The 18956-nt window shown below is 41.7% G+C and overlaps 2 protein-coding genes and 1 non-coding gene across 4 annotated transcripts in view; all 3 read left to right on the top strand.

Moving 5' to 3' along the window:
- The window catches only part of Btbd7 (BTB domain containing 7), a 91980-nt gene extending 76946 nt beyond the window's left edge, over window positions 1-15034 (top strand). For both annotated transcript variants that reach the window (XM_059279930.1, XM_059279931.1), the window contains exons 7-11: window positions 3150-3293; window positions 5404-5593; window positions 8595-8773; window positions 11650-12099; window positions 14130-15034. In XM_059279930.1, the coding sequence (XP_059135913.1) occupies window positions 3150-3293; window positions 5404-5593; window positions 8595-8773; window positions 11650-12099; window positions 14130-14948 (1782 nt within the window). In that variant the 3' untranslated portion in view covers window positions 14949-15034. The remainder of the gene's footprint in view (window positions 1-3149; window positions 3294-5403; window positions 5594-8594; window positions 8774-11649; window positions 12100-14129) is intronic.
- Window positions 523-1356, top strand: LOC131924642 (large ribosomal subunit protein eL21-like). Its single transcript, XM_059279934.1, has one exon. The coding sequence runs from the start codon at window positions 824-826 to the stop codon at window positions 1280-1282; it is 459 nt and encodes a 152-aa protein (XP_059135917.1). The 5' UTR covers window positions 523-823; the 3' UTR covers window positions 1283-1356.
- On the top strand, window positions 9379-9451 carry Trnaa-agc (transfer RNA alanine (anticodon AGC)). Its single transcript has one exon. It is a non-coding gene; the product is annotated as a tRNA-Ala (tRNA).
- Window positions 15035-18956: the final 3922 nt, after the last annotated feature.

Below are 18956 nucleotides of genomic sequence, written 5' to 3'. Positions count from 1 at the left end.
AAAACAACAAGCAAAAGATGTGAAAATACAAGAGGTTCTGTGGGAGGAAGATGGGAGAGGGTAACAGCAGTGACAATTACATTATATACATGTGTATCACTGTCAAAGAATAAGTAAATATTAATACTAAAAAATTAAATGATTAAATCTGGAAAATGTGAAAGAAGAATTTACGAACTTTCTAATTAGAAAAAAAATGTTATAAAGTAGTAAGGTATTTGTCCTTAGGGAGCTAGTAAGCTTTGAAATACTGCCACTAAGCCAGGTGGTGGTGGCACACGCCTTTAATCCCAGCACTTAGGAGGCAGAAGCAGGCAGATCTCTGAGTTCGAGGCCAGCCTGGTCTACAGAGCAAGTTCCAGGACAGGCTCCAAAACTACACAGAAAAACTCTGTATTGAAAAAAAGAAAGAAAGGAAGGAAGGGAGGGAGGGAGGGAGGAAGGGAGGAAGGAAGGAAGAAAGAAATAAAGAAATACTACTACTATCCTAGGTGGGAGGTACAGTGGCATCTTTTTATCATTGTTGATTGCAGCAGTCTGGGGACAGCAATTAGACATGCTATCAAGAGCCATCAATATGTTCATACTCTTTGGTCTTGTCATTTCTTCTGTCAAAAACTGTCCCTATGAGGAATAAGTATGTGTGCATGTATGTGTATATACACTCAGATACTTAATATTATTTAAATATTTGGCAGTATCCTAAATTTCTAATAACACTGAAAATAAGACTGTATGACTATCCAAAAGAATATTTTGCTGCCTTGAATAATAAGAGCACTGCTTTTTGGCAGCAGTAGCCATCTTTCAGTAACTCGCCAAAATGACGAACACAAAGGGAAAGAGGAGGGGCACCCGCTGTATGTTCTCCAGGCCTTTTAGGAAACATGGAGTTGTTCCTTTGGCCATGTACATGCAAATATACAAGAAGGGTGATAATATAGACATTAAGGAAATGGACACTGTTCAAAAAGGAATGTCCCATAAGTGTTACCATGGCAAAACCAGAAGAGTCTACAATGTCACCCCAGCATGCCATGGGCATCATTGTAAACAAGTTAAGGGCAAGACTCTGGCTAAGAGAATTAATGTGCAGATTGAGCACATCAATTTTTCTGAGCTGAGGATCAAACCCAGGGCCTTGAGCTTGCTAGGCAAGCGCTCTACCACTGAGCTAAATCCCCAACTCACATCAAGCACTCTTAAGAGCAAAGACAGCTTCCAGAAGTGGGTGAAGGAAAACGACCAGAAGAAAAAGGAAGCCAAAGAGAAAAGCACATGAGTTCAGCTGAAGTGCCAGCCTGCTCCACCCAAAGAAGCACACTTTGTAAGGACTAACAGGAAGAAGCCTGAGCTGCTGGAGCCCACTCAGTTCAAATTCGTGGCCTCATGTACTAAAAGAATATCACAGCCCCAGGCAGAATGGTGTACATCTTTAATCCCAGCACTCCAGAGGCAGAGGCAGAAGCAGGTGAATATATGAGTTCTAGGCCAGCGTGGTCAAATAGAGAGTTCCAGACTAGCATCATGAGACCATGCCTCAACAAACAAACAAAGACTAATATAGCAACATGAAAAATGCTAATGATAAATCTTTTAAAAGTATACAAAAGTTGGACAAGGTAGCACAAGCCCTTAATCCCAGTACTCTAGAGGCAGAGGCAGCACATCTCTTCAGTTACATGCCAAACAGGGCTACATAGTGAGAGCTGGTCTCAACAACTACAAAAAAGAGGTAGTGGCACTTTAGTCCCAGCACTCAGGAGACCTCAGAGACGGGCGCATCTATGAGTTTGAGGACAGCCAAGGCTGCACAAAAAAAAGTCTTGAAAACTCTAAAAAATATAATACATTTTTATGTATTCTAAAATTCAGTTATACAAAACTTCACTTGGAATAGTCTAAAAGAAAATATATCACTAGAATCAGTTATAATAGATATTGATTTTTTTCTCTACTTTTTAAATACTATACTATGTTTTATTAATTTAAAATAATTTAAACTAACATATCAGGTAGATGTTGTTATATTTAAAAGGAATAAACCTGGGGAAATAATTTGCAATTCCATTTAAAACTCTGGACTCAAAACAAATTGATTTTTTTTTTTTTTTTTTTTTGGTTTTGTTTTTCAAGGCAGGGTTTCTCTGTGTAGCCCTGGCTGTCCTGGAACTCACTCTGTAGACCAGGCTGGCCTCAAACTCATAGAGATCCGCCTGCCTCTGCTTCCCGAGTGCTGGGATTGAATGTGTGCACCAGCATGCCCAGCAATATTAATTCTTGTATTTTATCTAGAAAAATATTGTCAGGACATTGTTTAAGAACTATGTACTTGTTTGTTCTTCATTCCATACTTAGCCCAATATAAGTGTGCTTGTGGCTGTGCACTGCCATGTTCTCTTAGTAGGTGCAAGTGCACACCATACCACATGTTTAGTGTGACTGTTGTTTAATCTTTACTGTTACAGTAAGACCTAAGGGACCTGATTTATGGGTCATAGCATCAGTGAGGGAACCACAAGGTGACACTTAAACAGCTTAATCTTGTGGCTCCCCGATTCCAGAACCACACAGGTACCCTACAGTGAGGCCCTTAAGGTTAAATAAGGCATCTGTGGTCACATAGTTCCCCAATGCAGATACTTGGCCCATGCCTAAAGAGATCTCCCCAATAAACTGAAAAGTGTTCACATAATTTCTGATTTGGGCTATTTTGGGGTTGGTGCCAGGTCACACTCCCTGAGAAGAGAACGTACTATCTAGTGTCCTGTGCTGTAAGTAAGGCCAACTCCATGTTATTTTGTCTTGGTTAGGGGTGGAAGCAAAATGAACAAGGGAGGGAAAATCAGCTTTTATCAGATGTTGTGCAAATTAATCCAAATTAATGAGTTTGTATTTATGTGTCTTTGTAAAAACATCCTTCTAAAGGAAAATGGGCAATTTTAGTACTTTCTTAGTGCTGAATTCTTTACTACTACTGAACATTTAGGATATTGCTAAATTTACATAATAACATTCCTAAGTTCTTACTTAAATGGTGGTAAAGTTTGTGCAGTATGTTTTATAGGTGTAAATATTGCTGTATATTTTAGTATTGTGCTGCATATATTTGTTTATCTTTTTTAAAAAAACGTTTGTTTGTTTTTAAGATGAAAAGAGGCTTGATCAGTACTCCCCCATCAGACATGCTCCCTACAACAGAAGGAGGAAAGTCAAATGCCTGGTTACGTCAAAAGAATGCTGGCATATATGTTCGTCCTCGGCTGTTTTCTCCCTATGTGGAAGAAGCGAAGGTAATGATAGAGGAGTTTATTACCAACCACATGCACAGAAATTTACTATTTGGAAGTGGCCCAGGCATCTAATAATAGGGAAAATGAAAGTAAATTCTAATTTGTCAGTAATTTTCTGAAATGTTTAATTATCGAAGATGTTTTTAAAACTTGTTACGATGTATTTTACCTCACTGTCTTGTAAATCATTGTAATTGTATGACATAGCTGTGCTTTATGGTCTGGAGAACAGGGAAGTGTCTGAAGTAGGCTGCATTTGCTTATCTTCCTCATAAACTAAGAGACATGTGACCTCAGAGTAATCTTCCAGAGTAGCTGACTTTTGAGTTCAGTTTAGTTTTAGGGGAAGCATTTAAACTAAGTTTCAAGCTTGTTAGTAGCAGGCTCTGTGTGTACTTTAACATAGAGAACTCTCCAAGAAAATATAATAATGTAAAAACAAAACACTAAGTTTTATTAGATGTATTCACACATAATGTTGGTGTAGAGTTTGAGAAACTAATAAAGTCTTTGAAATCAACAAGATTTTGATTTTTTTTTTTTTTTTTTTTTTTGAGACAGGGTCTCACTTTGTATCCCTGGCTAGCCTCTCAACTCACAGAGATCTGCTTGCCTCTGCCTCCAAAGTCCTGGAATCAAAGGTGTATACCACTATACCTGGCAAAAAACCAACACAACCAGTGCCCTTCACCCACCCAGCCACACACGCATGATATACATGTGGGCACGTTTGCTATAGCGTGAGTGGAGGTCAGAGGACAACTTGATGAAGTCAGTTACTCTCTTTCCACCTTTACAAGGGTTCCAGGGACTAAACTTCCGGAGTGGTCGACATTGTGAGCAAATCTAAAATAGTAGAAAGGCACAGTGGTTGGGTCTGGCCTCTCTAAAATAAGTGCAGCACTTGATGTTGCTCATGCAATAGCTACCCGTTCTCTCTTCTGCTCCAAGGCTGGGCAGCCAGAACCCTCACCAGGTGTGGCACTGGGCCCGTGCCTAAGAAGAGTTCCTCAGTAAATGTGGAGAATGTTCATATATTGTGTTATTTGGGCCATTCTGCAATTTAGTGAGATAGATGCACCAGAACTTATTTAACAAAATTAGGCTTATTCATAGATCTGTTAAGTAGCAATAATTTTTATATGAGACATATATCCCCCTTTGAAACGGTCTCATTGTCTAACCCTGGCTGTTCTGGAAATCACTATGTAGACCAGGCTGGCCTAGAACTCATAGACCTGCCTGTCCCTGCAGCCCAAGTGCTAGGATTAAAGATGATGTCTTGCCGGGTGGTGGTGGCGCACGCCTTTAATCCCAGCACTCGGGAGGCAGAGCCAGGCGGATCTCTGTGAGTTCGAGGCCAGTCTGGGCTACAGAGTGAGTTCCAGGAAAGGCGCAAAGCTACACAGAGAAACCCTGTCTCGAAAAATCAAAAAATAAATAAATAAATAAAATAAAGATGATGTCTTAGGGTTTCTATTGCTAAAAAGAGACACCATGACCACAGCAACTCTTATAAAAGAAAACATTTATTTGAGGTGGTGGCTTAACAGTTTCAGAGGTTTAGTCCATATGATCATGGCAGTGAGACTAGCAGTGTGCATGCAGACATGGTGCTGGAGAAGGAGCTGCTACATATTGATATGCAGGCAACAGGAAGTAGACCAAGGCACTGGGCATGCCTTGGGCATATGTGAGACCTCAAAGCCACCCCACAGTGACATACTTCCTCCAACAAAGCCACACCTCCTACTAATGCCACTCCCTATGAGCTTGTGGAGGCCAATTACATTCAGACTACTTCAGATGTGTATCACAATGTCTGGCCTAATAATCAATATTTTGTATTTTGAGCATTTTTGTTGCATCTGATACTTAGCATATGTAAACACTTTATGATTTGTTTATAGTTTATTTCTGGTTAATTTTATAGTCAAACTTTTCAGAAGAAGATGATTATATCTTTTCAAGATACTCAAAAAGAGAGGCACTTATTCCTTTCACCACTAATTTAAACGTCGTGAGAAACGATAGCTTCATTCCTTTTCGTATGATGATGGTAATCTTGCTGCAAGTGCAAAGGTTGACCAGCTCTGTTTCAATGTTCCAGTCAGTACTGGATGAGATGATGGTGGAACAGACAGACCTGGTGCGACTACGAATGGTTCGAATGTCCAACGTCCCAGACACACTTTACATGGTCAGCAATGCCGTGCCCCAGTGCTGCCACATGATCAGCCACCAGCAGATCAGCAGTAACCAGTCCAGCCCTCCATCGGTTGTAGCCAATGAGATTCCAGGTAAGGCGCTACCTCTTTGATTTCTTTTTATAATTGCTGTTTTAACCCTCTTACACATGCTCATTCTTCCCACATTTCAGTATTCTTTGTGCATTGTTCCATTGCCAGATAGGTCCTCTGGGGCAGAATCATTCCTATTAAGAACAACTGATTTAGAGGAATTCAGATTTTTTTTTCTGTTATATAAGAGCCTGTTATCCTAGAACCCATGAGGAAAAGAAAGGCAAGAAGATCCTGAGGTACATAATGAACCCTTGTCTTAGAAACAAAAACCTTCAAGAGGTGATGTAGTCTGCTCTGTCCTCCTCCCAAATGCTATCACTGTTAGCTCCTGCAGAGAGTGGTAAGTAGTGGTCAGAAACTTAACTGCCAAACCTTGCCAGTGCCATTGCAGGATTTAAAATAAATCCAATAAACTGTGGCATTATAAATAGTACCATTCATTTCTGCTCAGGAAAGATGAGCGACATGGTGACAGAACTTTCCATCTGATCCACGGTGCTATTCTGAACTGTAATCTTTCATCAGTTGTTAGCGTATCTGGCTACTCTAGGTTTGCTTAGGTGTACATTGGGTAACAGTGTGAAGAGAGAGTTTTTAGACTCTTCTACAGTTGAAGCTTTGCTACAGTGACTGTGCTTTCTATTTTCTTTTTCTTTTTTTTTCCCCCCTTTGGAAACTTTGTAGATCAGGTTGGCCTTGTACTCACAGAGATCCACCTGCCTCTGTCTCCCAAGTTTTAGGATTAAAAGCCTGTGCCACAACACCCAGCCTGTAGTGTTTTCTTTACATTTGAGACAGTGCAGATATATACCAGCATAACTTCATTTTAGAATTTAACTTCAAAATCCCAAAACATTCACGGTATGATTAGGAAAGTAAAACTTGTCTCTGTCATTTAGCTAATGAGACACGTCCCTATCAAGGTTTTTTTTTTTTTTCTGTCCTTCTCAACATACTACGAAAAGGCTATGAAGCTTATTGGAGAAGACTGTCTAGCGTGCCACTTATTACATGACTTTGGACCGAACATTAATTTCCTCATCTGTGGAATGCAGAGAATGCATCTTCGCTAGCATCATTGTGAGGCTTTAATGAAGTGTCACAGCTATATTCTTAGGTGTCTGCCTGGTTCAGAGGAAGCACCTGGGAAACTGTAGCTCCCACTCTAGCAGTTATGTCAAGAACTGTAGGCTTCCATCACCTGTTTGCCTCAGTTCAGTTCCCAAGTGGTATTCATGCCTGTCTTCTACTCTAGTTTCTGCTCTGTGGCCATATAACCTCACTCACAGCTACTAAGTGGTTGTCACACAAATATGTTTGTTGATACTCAAATGAAAGAGTGTGGCTGTGTTCCAATAAAACTACACTAAGGGTAACTCCAGGCCATTTGCTTTCTCCTGTTGTGTGTTATTGTTGCTGTTGTTGTTTTGTTTTTCAAGACAGAGTTTCTCTATGTAACAGCCCTGTCTGTCCTAGAATTCTCTTTGTAGACCAGGCTGGCCTCGAACTCACAGAGATCCACCTGTCTCTGCCTCCCAAGGGCTAGGCTTAAAGGTGTGTGCCACCATGCCTGGCTCTCCTATTCTCTTAGTTAGGCTTACTGTTGCTGTATGAAACACCATGACTAAAAGCATCTAGGGGAGGAAAGGGTTTATCTGGCTTATACTTCCACATCACTGTTCATTGTTGAAGGAAGTCAAGATAGGAACTCAAACAGGGTAGGAACCTGGATGCAGGAGCTGACACAGGGGCCATGGAGAGGTGCTGCTTACTGGCTTGTTCCCCATGACTTGCTCAATCTGCTTTCTTATGGAACTAAAGACCATCAGCCCCGGGGTAACACCACCCACAATGGTCTAAGCCTTCCCCGATCAATCACTAATTAAGAAAATGCCCTACAGGCAAGCCAGCAGCTCGGTCTTATGGAGGCATCTGCTCAATTGAGGTTCCCTTCTCTGCAGTGACTACAGGTTGTGTCAAGTTCACATAAAACTAGCTAGCACACTTGCGGTCACAGAGTCACAACACTGGTCCTATTATCCCCCTGTATACATGACTTCTGGTGTACACAGAATGTGCTTAAATTGTTCTCCTGTCATCTGTCAGTACTCTTGTAGTGTGCACCCTTGAGCACTGAGTTCTGTGAAGCCAGCTGTTTGTGTCCTGCTGTCTCTAACGTGCATATGTTACGTGCCCCTGACGTCTGCTCAGAAAGCTTCCCTGCTTTATTTGCCTGCTTAGTTTCCAGAACCTTCATTTGTCAAGACTCTTGCTTGTCTTAAGAAGCCTTCCTCCTGCCCTCAGTCAAGCCTGGTGCTGCTTCCTACACTGTATTTGCTTACTTAATTTACTTTAACGAAAGCCAGAATTTTTTGAAAACAGAGGTTCATGCCTTTTGTTCTGTAACCCTGAATGTCCTTGCCTGGTGTGTGGTCAGAACTCAAAACAGTCAGTTGACATGTATTTGTTTGTGATGCTGGGAATGAAGCTAGGCAAGCACTGTCTCACTGAGCTGCATCACACCCCTAATGGTGAATATATTTGAGATACCTTCACCTTCTGAAAAGAGTAGGTACAAGTAAAGTGATTTAGTTTTTGGTTTTTGTCTGATGAGGTTTTCTCTGTGTAGCCCTGGCTGTCCTAGAACTTGCTATGTAGAACAAGCTGGCCTTGAAGTAGAGAACCACCTGCCTCTGCCTTCTGAGTGCTGGGACATACCGGTAAAGTTTTATTTGAACTGTGACCAAAAAAAAAAAAAAAAAAAAAAAAAAAAAATGATACAATTCAGGAGCTGTTAAGTATAATCCAGAGCTTTAGGGGCACAGAGAAGTTTTTAAACCTTGGAAAATAATTTATGGAGACATAAATTGAACATTCCCAAGCAACTAAAATACTATCTTTAAAAAGTGTCTGAGAAGATCTGCCATAGCATGTTTCTCCTTGTGCTTGCCGGGTAGTCTTGTGTAGCTCAGGAATTGTCCTGTCTTTCTCCTTCCAGTTCCCCGTCTCCTCATTATGAAAGACATGGTGAGGCGCCTGCAGGAACTGCGGCACACGGAGCAGGTGCAGAGAGCCTATGCACTCAACTGCGGGGAGGGCGCCACCGTCAGCTATGAAATCCAGATCCGAGTGCTGAGAGAGTTTGGTCTTGCAGATGCTGCTGCAGAGCTCTTGCAGGTAGAACACAATACTGAGGGGAAGAGGGAGCCTGGAATGTCAGTCAGGTGTGTTACCTGAGCTGCTTTTTCTTCCTACTTGTTCTGTTGCTGCCTCTGTTGCTGTTCTGGTGTCTGTAATAGCCTGCAGGTTTCTGCAGTTTCTCCTGGTGAGAGGCAGTGTGATAAAGCGGCCTGAGCAGAGTTGGCTCTGCTGCTTCCTAAACTGTGGAGCAGATCCAGTTACTTAACCACTCCGAACATCTCTTTCCTCACCTGTAAAGTGAAGCTAGGACGTGATAGAAAGCACCAATGTATCTGGGGCATAATGAGCATCTAGTAAGTGGTTACTGCAGAATTCTATCTCAGTGGAGATTGAAGAGGGTATAGAAAACTCCAGACCTCACTGCTCACTCTCTGGTCACTGGATTTCTAGTTTGGCTTTCTGTTATGCTCACAGGTCTTTTAGGTTTCTTGTTTCTTCTCTCTTTTCTCTTAGGAATTGTTTTCAAACACAAGCCTAGCCAGGCAGTGGTGGTGTACGACTTTAATCCCAGCACGGGAGGCAAAGGCAGGCTGATCTCTGAGTTTGAGGCCAGCCTGGTCTACAGAACAAGTTCCAGGGGGTTGGGGATTTAGCTCAGTGGTAGAGCGCTTGCCTAGCAAGCACAAGGCCCTGGGTTCGATCCTCAGCTCCAAAAAAAAAAAAAAAGAACAAGTTCCAGGACAGCCAGAGATATACAGAGAAACCCTGGGGGAGAGGGCAAGCCTGAGACTCATGGAACAAGTGCCTTTATTTTTTTTAACCTAGCAAGAAAAAACAATCCCTCATTTCTAGTAATTGGATACAAAAGCAGTAACAGTTTTACAATTAAAATAGGGCTTGTAAAATAGTCTAATGAAAATATCTAAATGATAACTAAATAAAAGTTAATTTCATCTGGCTAAGTGATACAAACTTTCTTGCCCCCAAATACTATTAACCTTAGTTGACCCATGCAAATGGTTAATGTGGCATGGTGCCCTTTGAAAGCAAGGCAGCAAATAGTTTAGGTCTTACTTTACTATTGTTTCCATCAGTAAGGCTACACAATATAATCTTTAACTTTTTTTCATATAGTTTTTTTATTTTTTGAGATTATAATATAGTCTTATCATTTCTCCCTGCCCCACCCCTCCCATGTATCCCCCTGCTCTCTTTAGTTATTGTGTGGTGGTGGTGCACACCTTTAATCCCAGCACCTGGGAGGCAGAGGCAGGCAGATCTCTGTGAGTTCGAGGCCAGCCTGGGCTACAGAGTGAGATCCAGGAAAGGCTCCAAAGCTACACAGAGAAACCCTGTGTGTGTGTGTGGGGGGGGGGGGGGGGGATGACGGGATTATTGTTGGGGTATGTATGTATGTGTATGTATTCCAACTTTGTGAATACAGCCTGCTCAGTGTATATTGTCTTGCTTGTGTGTGTGTTTCCAGGACTGACCCTTTAGTATTGGATAGGAAATTGCTGGGCTCTTCCCTGGGGAAGGATATTTCTCCCACTCTCAGCAGTCCTTAGCTGCCTACAGTTCCTTGTTCATGGCTGAGGCCATGTGAGGGTTCACCTTCAGTGGTAGCATGTCTGTTGGTGTTATCCTGTTAGGGTATGTCCATTCTTTCTGCCGTTTTAAATTGTATCTTCTGAAAGGTTGTTTGGTCACATGCTTTTAATTCCGGCATTTTAATTAAGGCAGGGGCAGGCAGAGCTCTGAGTTGAAGGCCAGCCTGGCCTACATTGGGAGTTCCAAGCCAGTGAAAGCTATGTAGTGAGACCCTGGTTTGGGGTTTTGTTTTGTTGGTTGGTTTCTTTTATTTTATTATTTATTTATTAAATTGTTTATTTATTTATTTATTTTGATTTTTCAAGACAGAGTTTCTCTGTGTAGCCTTGGCTGTCCTGGAACTAGCTCTGTAGACCAGGCTGGCCTTGAACTCACAGAGATCTGCCTCCTCTCCCTCCCAAGTGCTGGCATTAAAAGCCTGTGCCACCACTGCCCAGCAAAGACCCTGTCTTTAAAAAACAAAAAAGTATCTTAATCTCATAAATTGTATAGAAATATTCTACATTTATCAGTATCTTAATCAAACTCACTAATACATAATGTGTAAAGAATGATATTCTGTATTTACTTCAGATAGATACTTAGATGTTGTATCAGAAACTTTCTAGAAAGATCCTTCCTTGCCCCCTCCTCGCCACTGCCACCCCCAAATAAAGTCTGTATAACAGACAGGCTGGCCTTGCGCTCAAAGAGATCAACTTGCCTCCTCTTCCCGAGTGCTAGGATTGAGTGTGAGCCACCACTGCCGGCCCCTTCCTTGGCTTTATGTTTTTAGCAGTGGCATATTTGAATTATTTTACGACTAGAGTTTGGCTTCATCACGTGATCTTACTAAAGCTGACTGGTGTGGGTGCTAGAATGTTCAGTGGAGCGGCTTTGCCTGTGCTGCCTCGGCTTCCCTCTAGCCCTTTGTACTCTTAATAAAGTCATTTCTTCGTTCGGGCTTCTGGCCTAGAAAACCATGTTAATTAAGTCTTTCATTTCTGCTAAAAGTTTTATTTGCTTGTTTTTAAGTACCTGACTTAACTCTCTCAACCTGTAAATTTCCATTTATTAACTCTGCTAATAAAGGTACAAACCTAAAACCAGATGAAGTGGCACACACATGTAATCCCAACACGTGGAAGCTGAGGCAGAGAAGGTCAGGAGTTTTAAGGACACACCTGTAATCCCAACAGTAGAGGGGAGGCTGAAGCAGGAAAATAGGAGCTCAAGGTCATTCTTAATTATATTACAAGTTTAAGGGCAGCCTAGGCTAAAATGCTAACTTTTTTGTTGTTGTTGTTGTTAATCTTTCTTAGAATCCTCACAAGTTCTTTCCTGATGAACGTTTTGGGGATGAAAGTCCGCTCTTGACAATGAGACAGCCTGGGAGATGTCGTGTTAACAGTACCCCTGCAGCAGAAACCATGTTTACAGACCTGGACTCTTTCGTGGCCTTCCATCCACCTTTGCCCCCTCCTCCCCCTCCATACCACCCTCCAGCTACTCCAATCCATAACCAGCTCAAGACAGGCTGGAAACCACGGCCTCCCAGTCATCACCCTTCTCGTTCATTTTCTTACCCCTGTAATCATTCCCTGTTTCACTCCAGAACAGCTCCTAAACCTGGCCCTCCCCCAGTCTATTTGCCAGGTGTTAAAGTAGCCCCTCCTGATTGTACCAACACCACAGGCCTGGGAAGACAGACGGTTGCTGCTGCTGCTGCAGCTGCTGCCGCCTCAGCAGCAATAATATCTGAGAAGCAAGTGGTAAGTCTACATTTGGGTAACTTCCTCTAAATCACAGGTATAGGACCTCAGGAACTATTCCTCCAGCTCCAGGGACCCTGCTGGGACTCAACAGCACCCAGAAGTGTTACTGACTAGCTGGAAGCATTCCCTTCCAGGGAATGGAAAATAGGAGGACGAGCACAGATAGGAAACGCTTGAGGTGTCTGAGGTGGCTTCCTGATCGCTGCCAGGTGAATGCAGTGCAGTGATTAGCAGTGTGCCTGTGTATACCAGTGCCTGATCCTCTGTGCAAGAACTTAAGTAGCATCTTCTGTTCTCCTATGCACTGTGACCGCTAGTGTGGCAAAGTCTCCCCGTTTAAAAAAACAGCAGAAATAAAAGTCCTCACGCGTGTCTCCACCTCCAGCCAGCTAATCCATCAGATCCTCATTTGACTCAGCTTTGGTTGCTACGGCGAGTAGGTGATAATTGAGAGAAGGGTTTTCATCTGATTTTTGAGCTTCTAGAATTTGGACTTTTGTTTTATGTAATAAATTGGAGAAAAACAACAATGGCTTCTAATTTTTCATATTCTGTCATGTGCTGTCAGCAGCATTCAATAGAGAAAAATAAAATAGACCTCATGGGAAGTGATGAGCTAGTATATACCTTGGGTCAGATTATTATCCTTCTCCCTTCTGGTCCCACCCTCTCTCTCTGCTTTCCAGTGACCAAGCCTTACAGTTACAGAAGTTCTGTTTTATATTTTAAGTACAATTCCCTTTAAAGGTTATTTATTAATATTCACTCATACAGTCCTGAGTATAGTGAAAAAAATGTAAATAACCCAAATTTCTAATAATAGAGCTAGGTGTGGTGGCACACCCTCAGGGTTCGGGTTAGGGTTGTGCTTTGGGAGTTGAGGTAGAAAGATGAGTTCAACTTAGACACTTAAAAAATGAAAATTAAAAAGCTGGGCATAGTGGCACGACTATAATCCCTATGCACAAGAAGCAAAGAATGAGAATTGCTGCAAATCCCAGGCCAGCCAGGGCCACGTAATAAAACCGTGTCTCAAAGAACCAAAACCAAGGATGTGAGAAGTAGCTTTGCATTTCAAGTCTTCTTGTGTAAGCAAGAAGACCCAAGTTGTTGGGTTTTGTTTTGTTTTTTTTTAATTTTTTTTGTGTGTATGATTATTTTACATGCATATAGTCTGTGTACCACATGCATGCCTGGTGTCCATGAAGGTGAGGAAAGGGTATTGGATCCCCTGGAACTGGAATTATAGACAGTTGTTAGCCACCATGTGGATGCTGGGAATGAAACCCAGGTTCTTTGGAAGAGAAGACAGTTCTGTTAATCACTGAGCCATCTCTCTAGCTCCAGACTTAAGTTTAGATCACCAGAGCCCACATAAAAGACAGGAAGATGTGGCAGCCCACTTCTAATTCCAGCCTCAGAAGCTTGAAAAGGGATTCCCCAGAGTAAGATGGCTAGCCAGATTAGCCATTATCAGTGAGTTCTAGGTTTGATTAAGAGAACCTGCTGCAGCCAGGCAGTGGTAGGTAGCACATGCCTTTAATCTCAGTACTTGGGTGGCAGAGGCAAACAGGTCTCTGTGAGTTCAAAGCTAGCCTCGTCTACAGAGTGAGTTCCAGAACAGCCAGGGTACATAGAGAAACCCTGTCTCAGAGTGGGGTAGGGTGAAGGAGAGAGAAGAGAGGTGGGGGAAACCTAGTAGGAGAACGATTAAGTTATATCTCACCAATATAGTAAAATGTTATTTGGTAATCAAGTAATCTCAAAGAAAATTGAGTGATGTAATTGTATGTGCATTAAATTTTGAGATGAATACAGATTCATAGGTACAAAGCTGGAGAGCTACATAATGCTAACAGCAATAACCTCTGTAGGAAAGTGTAGTTGTTTGTATTATTCTTATGTGTTTAATTTTGTGTATTTTTATGACTCCTAAATACAGGCATGTACTTTGTAATCTTGAAAGAATTTGAAAGAAATGTGTGATTCTTTCTCTTTTTAATCTTTCCCCTTTGTTTCTGTTTTAGTGTACACAGCCTGTGCTGAATGATCTGATGCCAGATATCGCAATGGGGGTGTCCACACTGTCACTCAAGGACAGGAGGCTCCCAGAGCTTGCAGCAGACACAGAATTATGCCAGCCAGTTTCTGAAGCAGGACCAGGGCCTCCCCAGCATCTCTCATGTATTCCACAGAGACATACACACACGTCTCGAAAAAAACACACACTAGAGCAGAAAGCAGATGGTAGAGAAAATCAGCAGGAATACCCAGATCTCTATGACTTCTCCAATGCTGCTTGCAGACCTTCCACCCCTGCTCCAGGCAGACGCACTCCTTCCCCTTCACACGGTAGATATTTGGGTCCAGACTTGTACAGCCACAATAAGGCATCACCAAATGGCTTAAAGTCAGCTTACCTACCTGGTCAGACCTCTCCTAAAAAACAGGAAGACGCTAGGAGAGAATATCCACTTTCTCCTGATGGACATCTCCACAAGCAGAAGAGTGAGCCAATTCGCCTGGATGTTGTTGAGCAGCCTCCCCAGAGGTCAGACTTTCCTTCGGCAGCCTCAGAAAATGCTGGCAATGGTCCAGCTCATGTCAGGGCACGAACTGCAGTAGAAACTGACTTGACTTTTGGGCTGACACCTAACAGACCTCCTTCCCATTCTGCATGTAGCTCTGAAGCTCTAGAAGAGCGATCCAGTAGAAGACTGACAGACAGTGAGTCCCTGAGCCACGGAGCTCAGAGAAACACAGATCTGGAAAGGGATGATTCCATAAGCAGAGGAAGGAGGTCACCAAGCAAGCCAGACTTCCTCTACAAAAAGTCTGCCCTCTGAAAACAGCTTCGAGTCTGTGCCTGAGATGTGAAACATTCTGTTTTATGATGTAACCCAACAACTTACTGACCAGTTTATTGATGCCAGCTCAGTCTCACATTTTATTCTAGTTTCTATGTGTATATATGTTTATTATACATGGCATGCTAAGAGGGTTATTTTGAATGCTGCATCTGTCTCTTTTGTGTGAAACAGTTGTGTGGGAAGCATCTTAAAGAGAAAGCAAGCTGGCGCTTTCTTCTTCTTTACAGATGACTAATTTTTTTGCACTTGTACATTTATTTTATTTGTATTGATTTTATAACAGTGTGTTAAACTTTATTGCCACATTTAAAGGACTGTATTTTCATACTTTTTTGCATTTTACCTATCATCTACCAGTTTCCACGTGCATTGGGTTGCACACTAAGATGTATTTTCTTACAAAATAGTTGTGTTTATTTTTTAATTATAGAAATTCCAAAGAACAGCACATCAAACGCTCCTCTCTCTTTCGGTAATTGTTTCAGTTCAGACATCTTCCTGCTCAGTCTCCATAAATCTGATGTCATTCTTTTTTATGAGTCTTGAAAGCCAGTCTTCATTCCCCACAGCAGGAGTCTAGTCCAGGCCATGAAGTTTTGGGGTTCAGTAAAGAACCAGAAGGAGGAAAACCTTGGTGCCCAGTCTGTGGCTACTGTAATTATAGTATGGGCATTATCAGGACCCTTGTAGAGTCTGGAGTAGAGTTACTTACTCACTCTAAAAAGGTCTAAGGAAATTAGACCTTAGTATTAGAAAACAGTAGAGCTGGGCTTGGGTCTGGGCATGCACACCTGTAATCCCAGCACTTGGGAGGTGGGGACAGCAGATCAGATGTTCAAGGTCATCTTGGGTTACATAGTGAATTCAAGACTAGGCTGGTTATGTGAGTCCCTGCCTCAAAAAAAAAAAAAAAAAAAAAAAGATAGAGAGAGATGGTGATGTCACACACAGGGGTCTGGCTCTCATGTGATTCACTGTGCTGGGGGAAGTGACTGCCTTGGGTTGTCTTGCATTTTGTGGAAAAAAACAAACAAAAAAAACCAAAAGGGCTTCAGTCTTATGTGTCATTTGGTATTTGTAAGCATACGTTTTTCTTAATGTTTTCAAAGTATGTCTGGATTTTTGGTGTCATATTCAAAGTTGTATGATGCATAGTGCTTTACCACCAAAAAACTATTTTGTTTTCAGTAAAACACTACATGTCCTACTTGAACTCCACCGGAGGTGCTGGTTTGGCATTTTCTGAATTACTGAACACATGGGGTTTTTCACAATCTTTTCCCTTGGAAGGGCAATGTGTGAGCTAAGGACTGTTTTTATTTTGTTTTATTTTGTTTTTTCTTATTCTCCAATGTAAATATATTGTTATTTAAGTTTTTAAATCACTTCAGCATCATTTAGACATTCACTTTGTATTTTTATAAACACACACAGCTGTAGCACTTAGAGGAAAAGAAACTTCCTCAACATTCTTTGTGGAGAAGGTATTTGGGAACCTCTTTTCTGTGTGTGTACATATAATTAGGAATCATTCACACTCTAAAACTATGCAGGGCTAGGGAGCCTTCATGAGCTACCATATAAGTGAATTACATGCACTTTGAAGTAAATAGGTTTTTACTAGGTATTGGCAATCTGATTTCTCCTGAAACTATAGTTTCTCTTACGGTCTTTCCCCACCCTACCTTGTGGATATACACACTCAGGAATGATCTGACATTTAAACAATTGTAACAGTCGATAATCTCATAGATGGGAAGGTGTCCATCTCTGTATACCCCAGCAGTCGCTGCCACTAGTTCTGTTACCTGACTAGTTAGCTGCTGCTCATGCATCCGCTGACTGTGGCTGGCCCTGGTGATGGACATCCTGAGCTCAGAGGCTTGCACAGAGCAGGCATATCTGCTGTAAAGTGGGCTCAATCATCTGAAGGCTCTTTTCCTTGAAGTTAGAAAACCACGGGGCTCTGCTCATTTTTTACGAGTTGGTGTCGCAGAAGCAAAAAGCAGTTCCATTCTGTTCCTCCTGTGTTTCTGGGACCTGTTGACAGGCATCGTTTTCTACAGTTTGAGGTGGTTCCAGTTGAGACTGTGTTGTGCAGGGAGCTGCGGAGAGAAGCAGGTACACCTAACGCTTTCTCACCTTGACAGGTTTTGTTTCTCTACATTTTAGGATCATTGATCTCACATTTTTCATTTTGTTTCTCTACATTTTAGGATCATTGATCTCACATTTTTCATTTTCCTGAAAATTCATTAAATGTGCTTTCCTAGCCACATGATGTAATTATAAAAAAAATTAGTGGACACTGTTCATAGTATTACTTAATTTATAATGTTTGTTTTTAGTGACTTAGTAGATAACCTGGCCAAACTGTGTGAATAGAGGGAAGTCTTGCTTTAATCTGTGGGATTGTGGACTGATGTGACTTTCGGAAGATAAACAGATGTGGTTTTGTGTGTGATAGGATAAGTGTTAGTGGGACATTAGACTGTATGCCTCTGGCTGTGAACCCATCTATGAAGTCTTTTAATGCTGTCCTTACAGATGTGAAGTCTAGGTAGGGTCAGTCTCAGAAAAAAAGGTATTTATGTATAATATAAAACTTAGGCCACAGGAACTGGCATTTTTCTTAGTATAGAAATTTAATAAGAACCAAATCATAAAAATCCCAGATTTCCTTTTGAGGCCAGGGACAATCAGGCTGTTTGGACAATCACCATTCCAGTCCCTCTGAGTGCTGAGGCTGGAGAACCAGCTTAGGTTCTCAAGATGCTGTTGATCCTTTTCTTGTATTTTTGTTTTAGTTTTGTAATTTTGAAAAGTAACTTACATTTAAAGTCACCTGCGGCCCATAAGGAGAAAAATTAAAATCATCCAAAATATAGATCCTTAAATTTCCATGCGCCATCTCCCTTTTACAGCCCCATTAGCTTTATTTCTGAGTGCAGTCCCTTGGCCCAAGCCGGCCTAGCGTTTTAGTGACCTGTTGGGCTTTTAGGGCTTACTGTGTTGATTATATTTGTCTTTCTGTACCTTTTAACTAAACCTAATTCTTGATTTTTGCTTCCTTGTTGGCTGTCCTCTTTGGTTGTATGATTGTTTTGTTTTGTTTTGGCTTTTAACATTTGTCATCCTTTATTGCATTTTCTTTCATTACTTGTTGAAGTTCTAGCAATGGACACAACCCTTGTACATTTGAATGAAGCTGATGCTACAGAACATAATGGAAGCCGATGAATGCCATGCGGCGCCAGCTGGGCCGAAGCTGACCTCAGGCGTATTCTTGGGAGTTGAAGGATCAACACTCCCCATGTCTACAGTGAAAGAGATACATTCATAATACTGAACTTGCCTTTTAAGGGAAAAAATACATTTCACGAAATTTGCATAAGGCCATTGTTTTACAATGATAAGGCATTTACGTGTTTCTTAGAGCTGAGTTAAGCTCTTTGTAGTCAATAGACTATTAATGCCGCAGTGATGGGTGCTATTCCCGGGTCTGCAGTGGTTCACAGTGTCTACCATGTAGTTACTTTCAAGCCTCATTCAGATAATCTTGCTAAGAGCTATTCTGCACGCCCTAGAGGTGTTGTACTATCTTCTCTCAACACTGCTGTGTGAACAGTGCTGTGTGACGTGTAAATTATTTTGTCCCATCAGTTGTACTGGTTGTCGTGTGGTTATTGTCTGGGCAAGTCTTTTGATTTTGTTTTCCCTAAAAAATATATCCATGACTGTACTAATCTTCCATATTCAGAATATTATAATGCTGCAGCCATTTCTATAGAATGACTGTTTGCAAGTTTGTGTCTTGGAAATACCTTCTCCTACTTGTGTGTTTATTGAGCTCTAAGATCAGATATGCTCTGGAAGAGTCCTCGGGTGTACCTGCACATGACTGTCCAGGTTATCTGGGTAGGCCCTAAGGAATTCAGCTCTTAGATGGGGTGGCTGAAAACCCGAGGTTCCTGAGCTCCCCTT

The sequence above is a fragment of the Peromyscus eremicus genome, chromosome 14 (genome assembly GCF_949786415.1).
Source record: "Peromyscus eremicus chromosome 14, PerEre_H2_v1, whole genome shotgun sequence".
In the NCBI taxonomy this organism is placed as follows: Eukaryota; Metazoa; Chordata; class Mammalia; order Rodentia; family Cricetidae; genus Peromyscus; species Peromyscus eremicus.
This window is presented reverse-complemented; position numbering and strand designations above follow the sequence as displayed.

Bases quoted from the DNA above. Each gene is read 5' to 3' on its own strand.
- LOC131924642 (XM_059279934.1), top strand. From the start codon at position 824: ATGACGAACACAAAGGGAAAGAGGAGGGGCACCCGCTGTATGTTCTCC.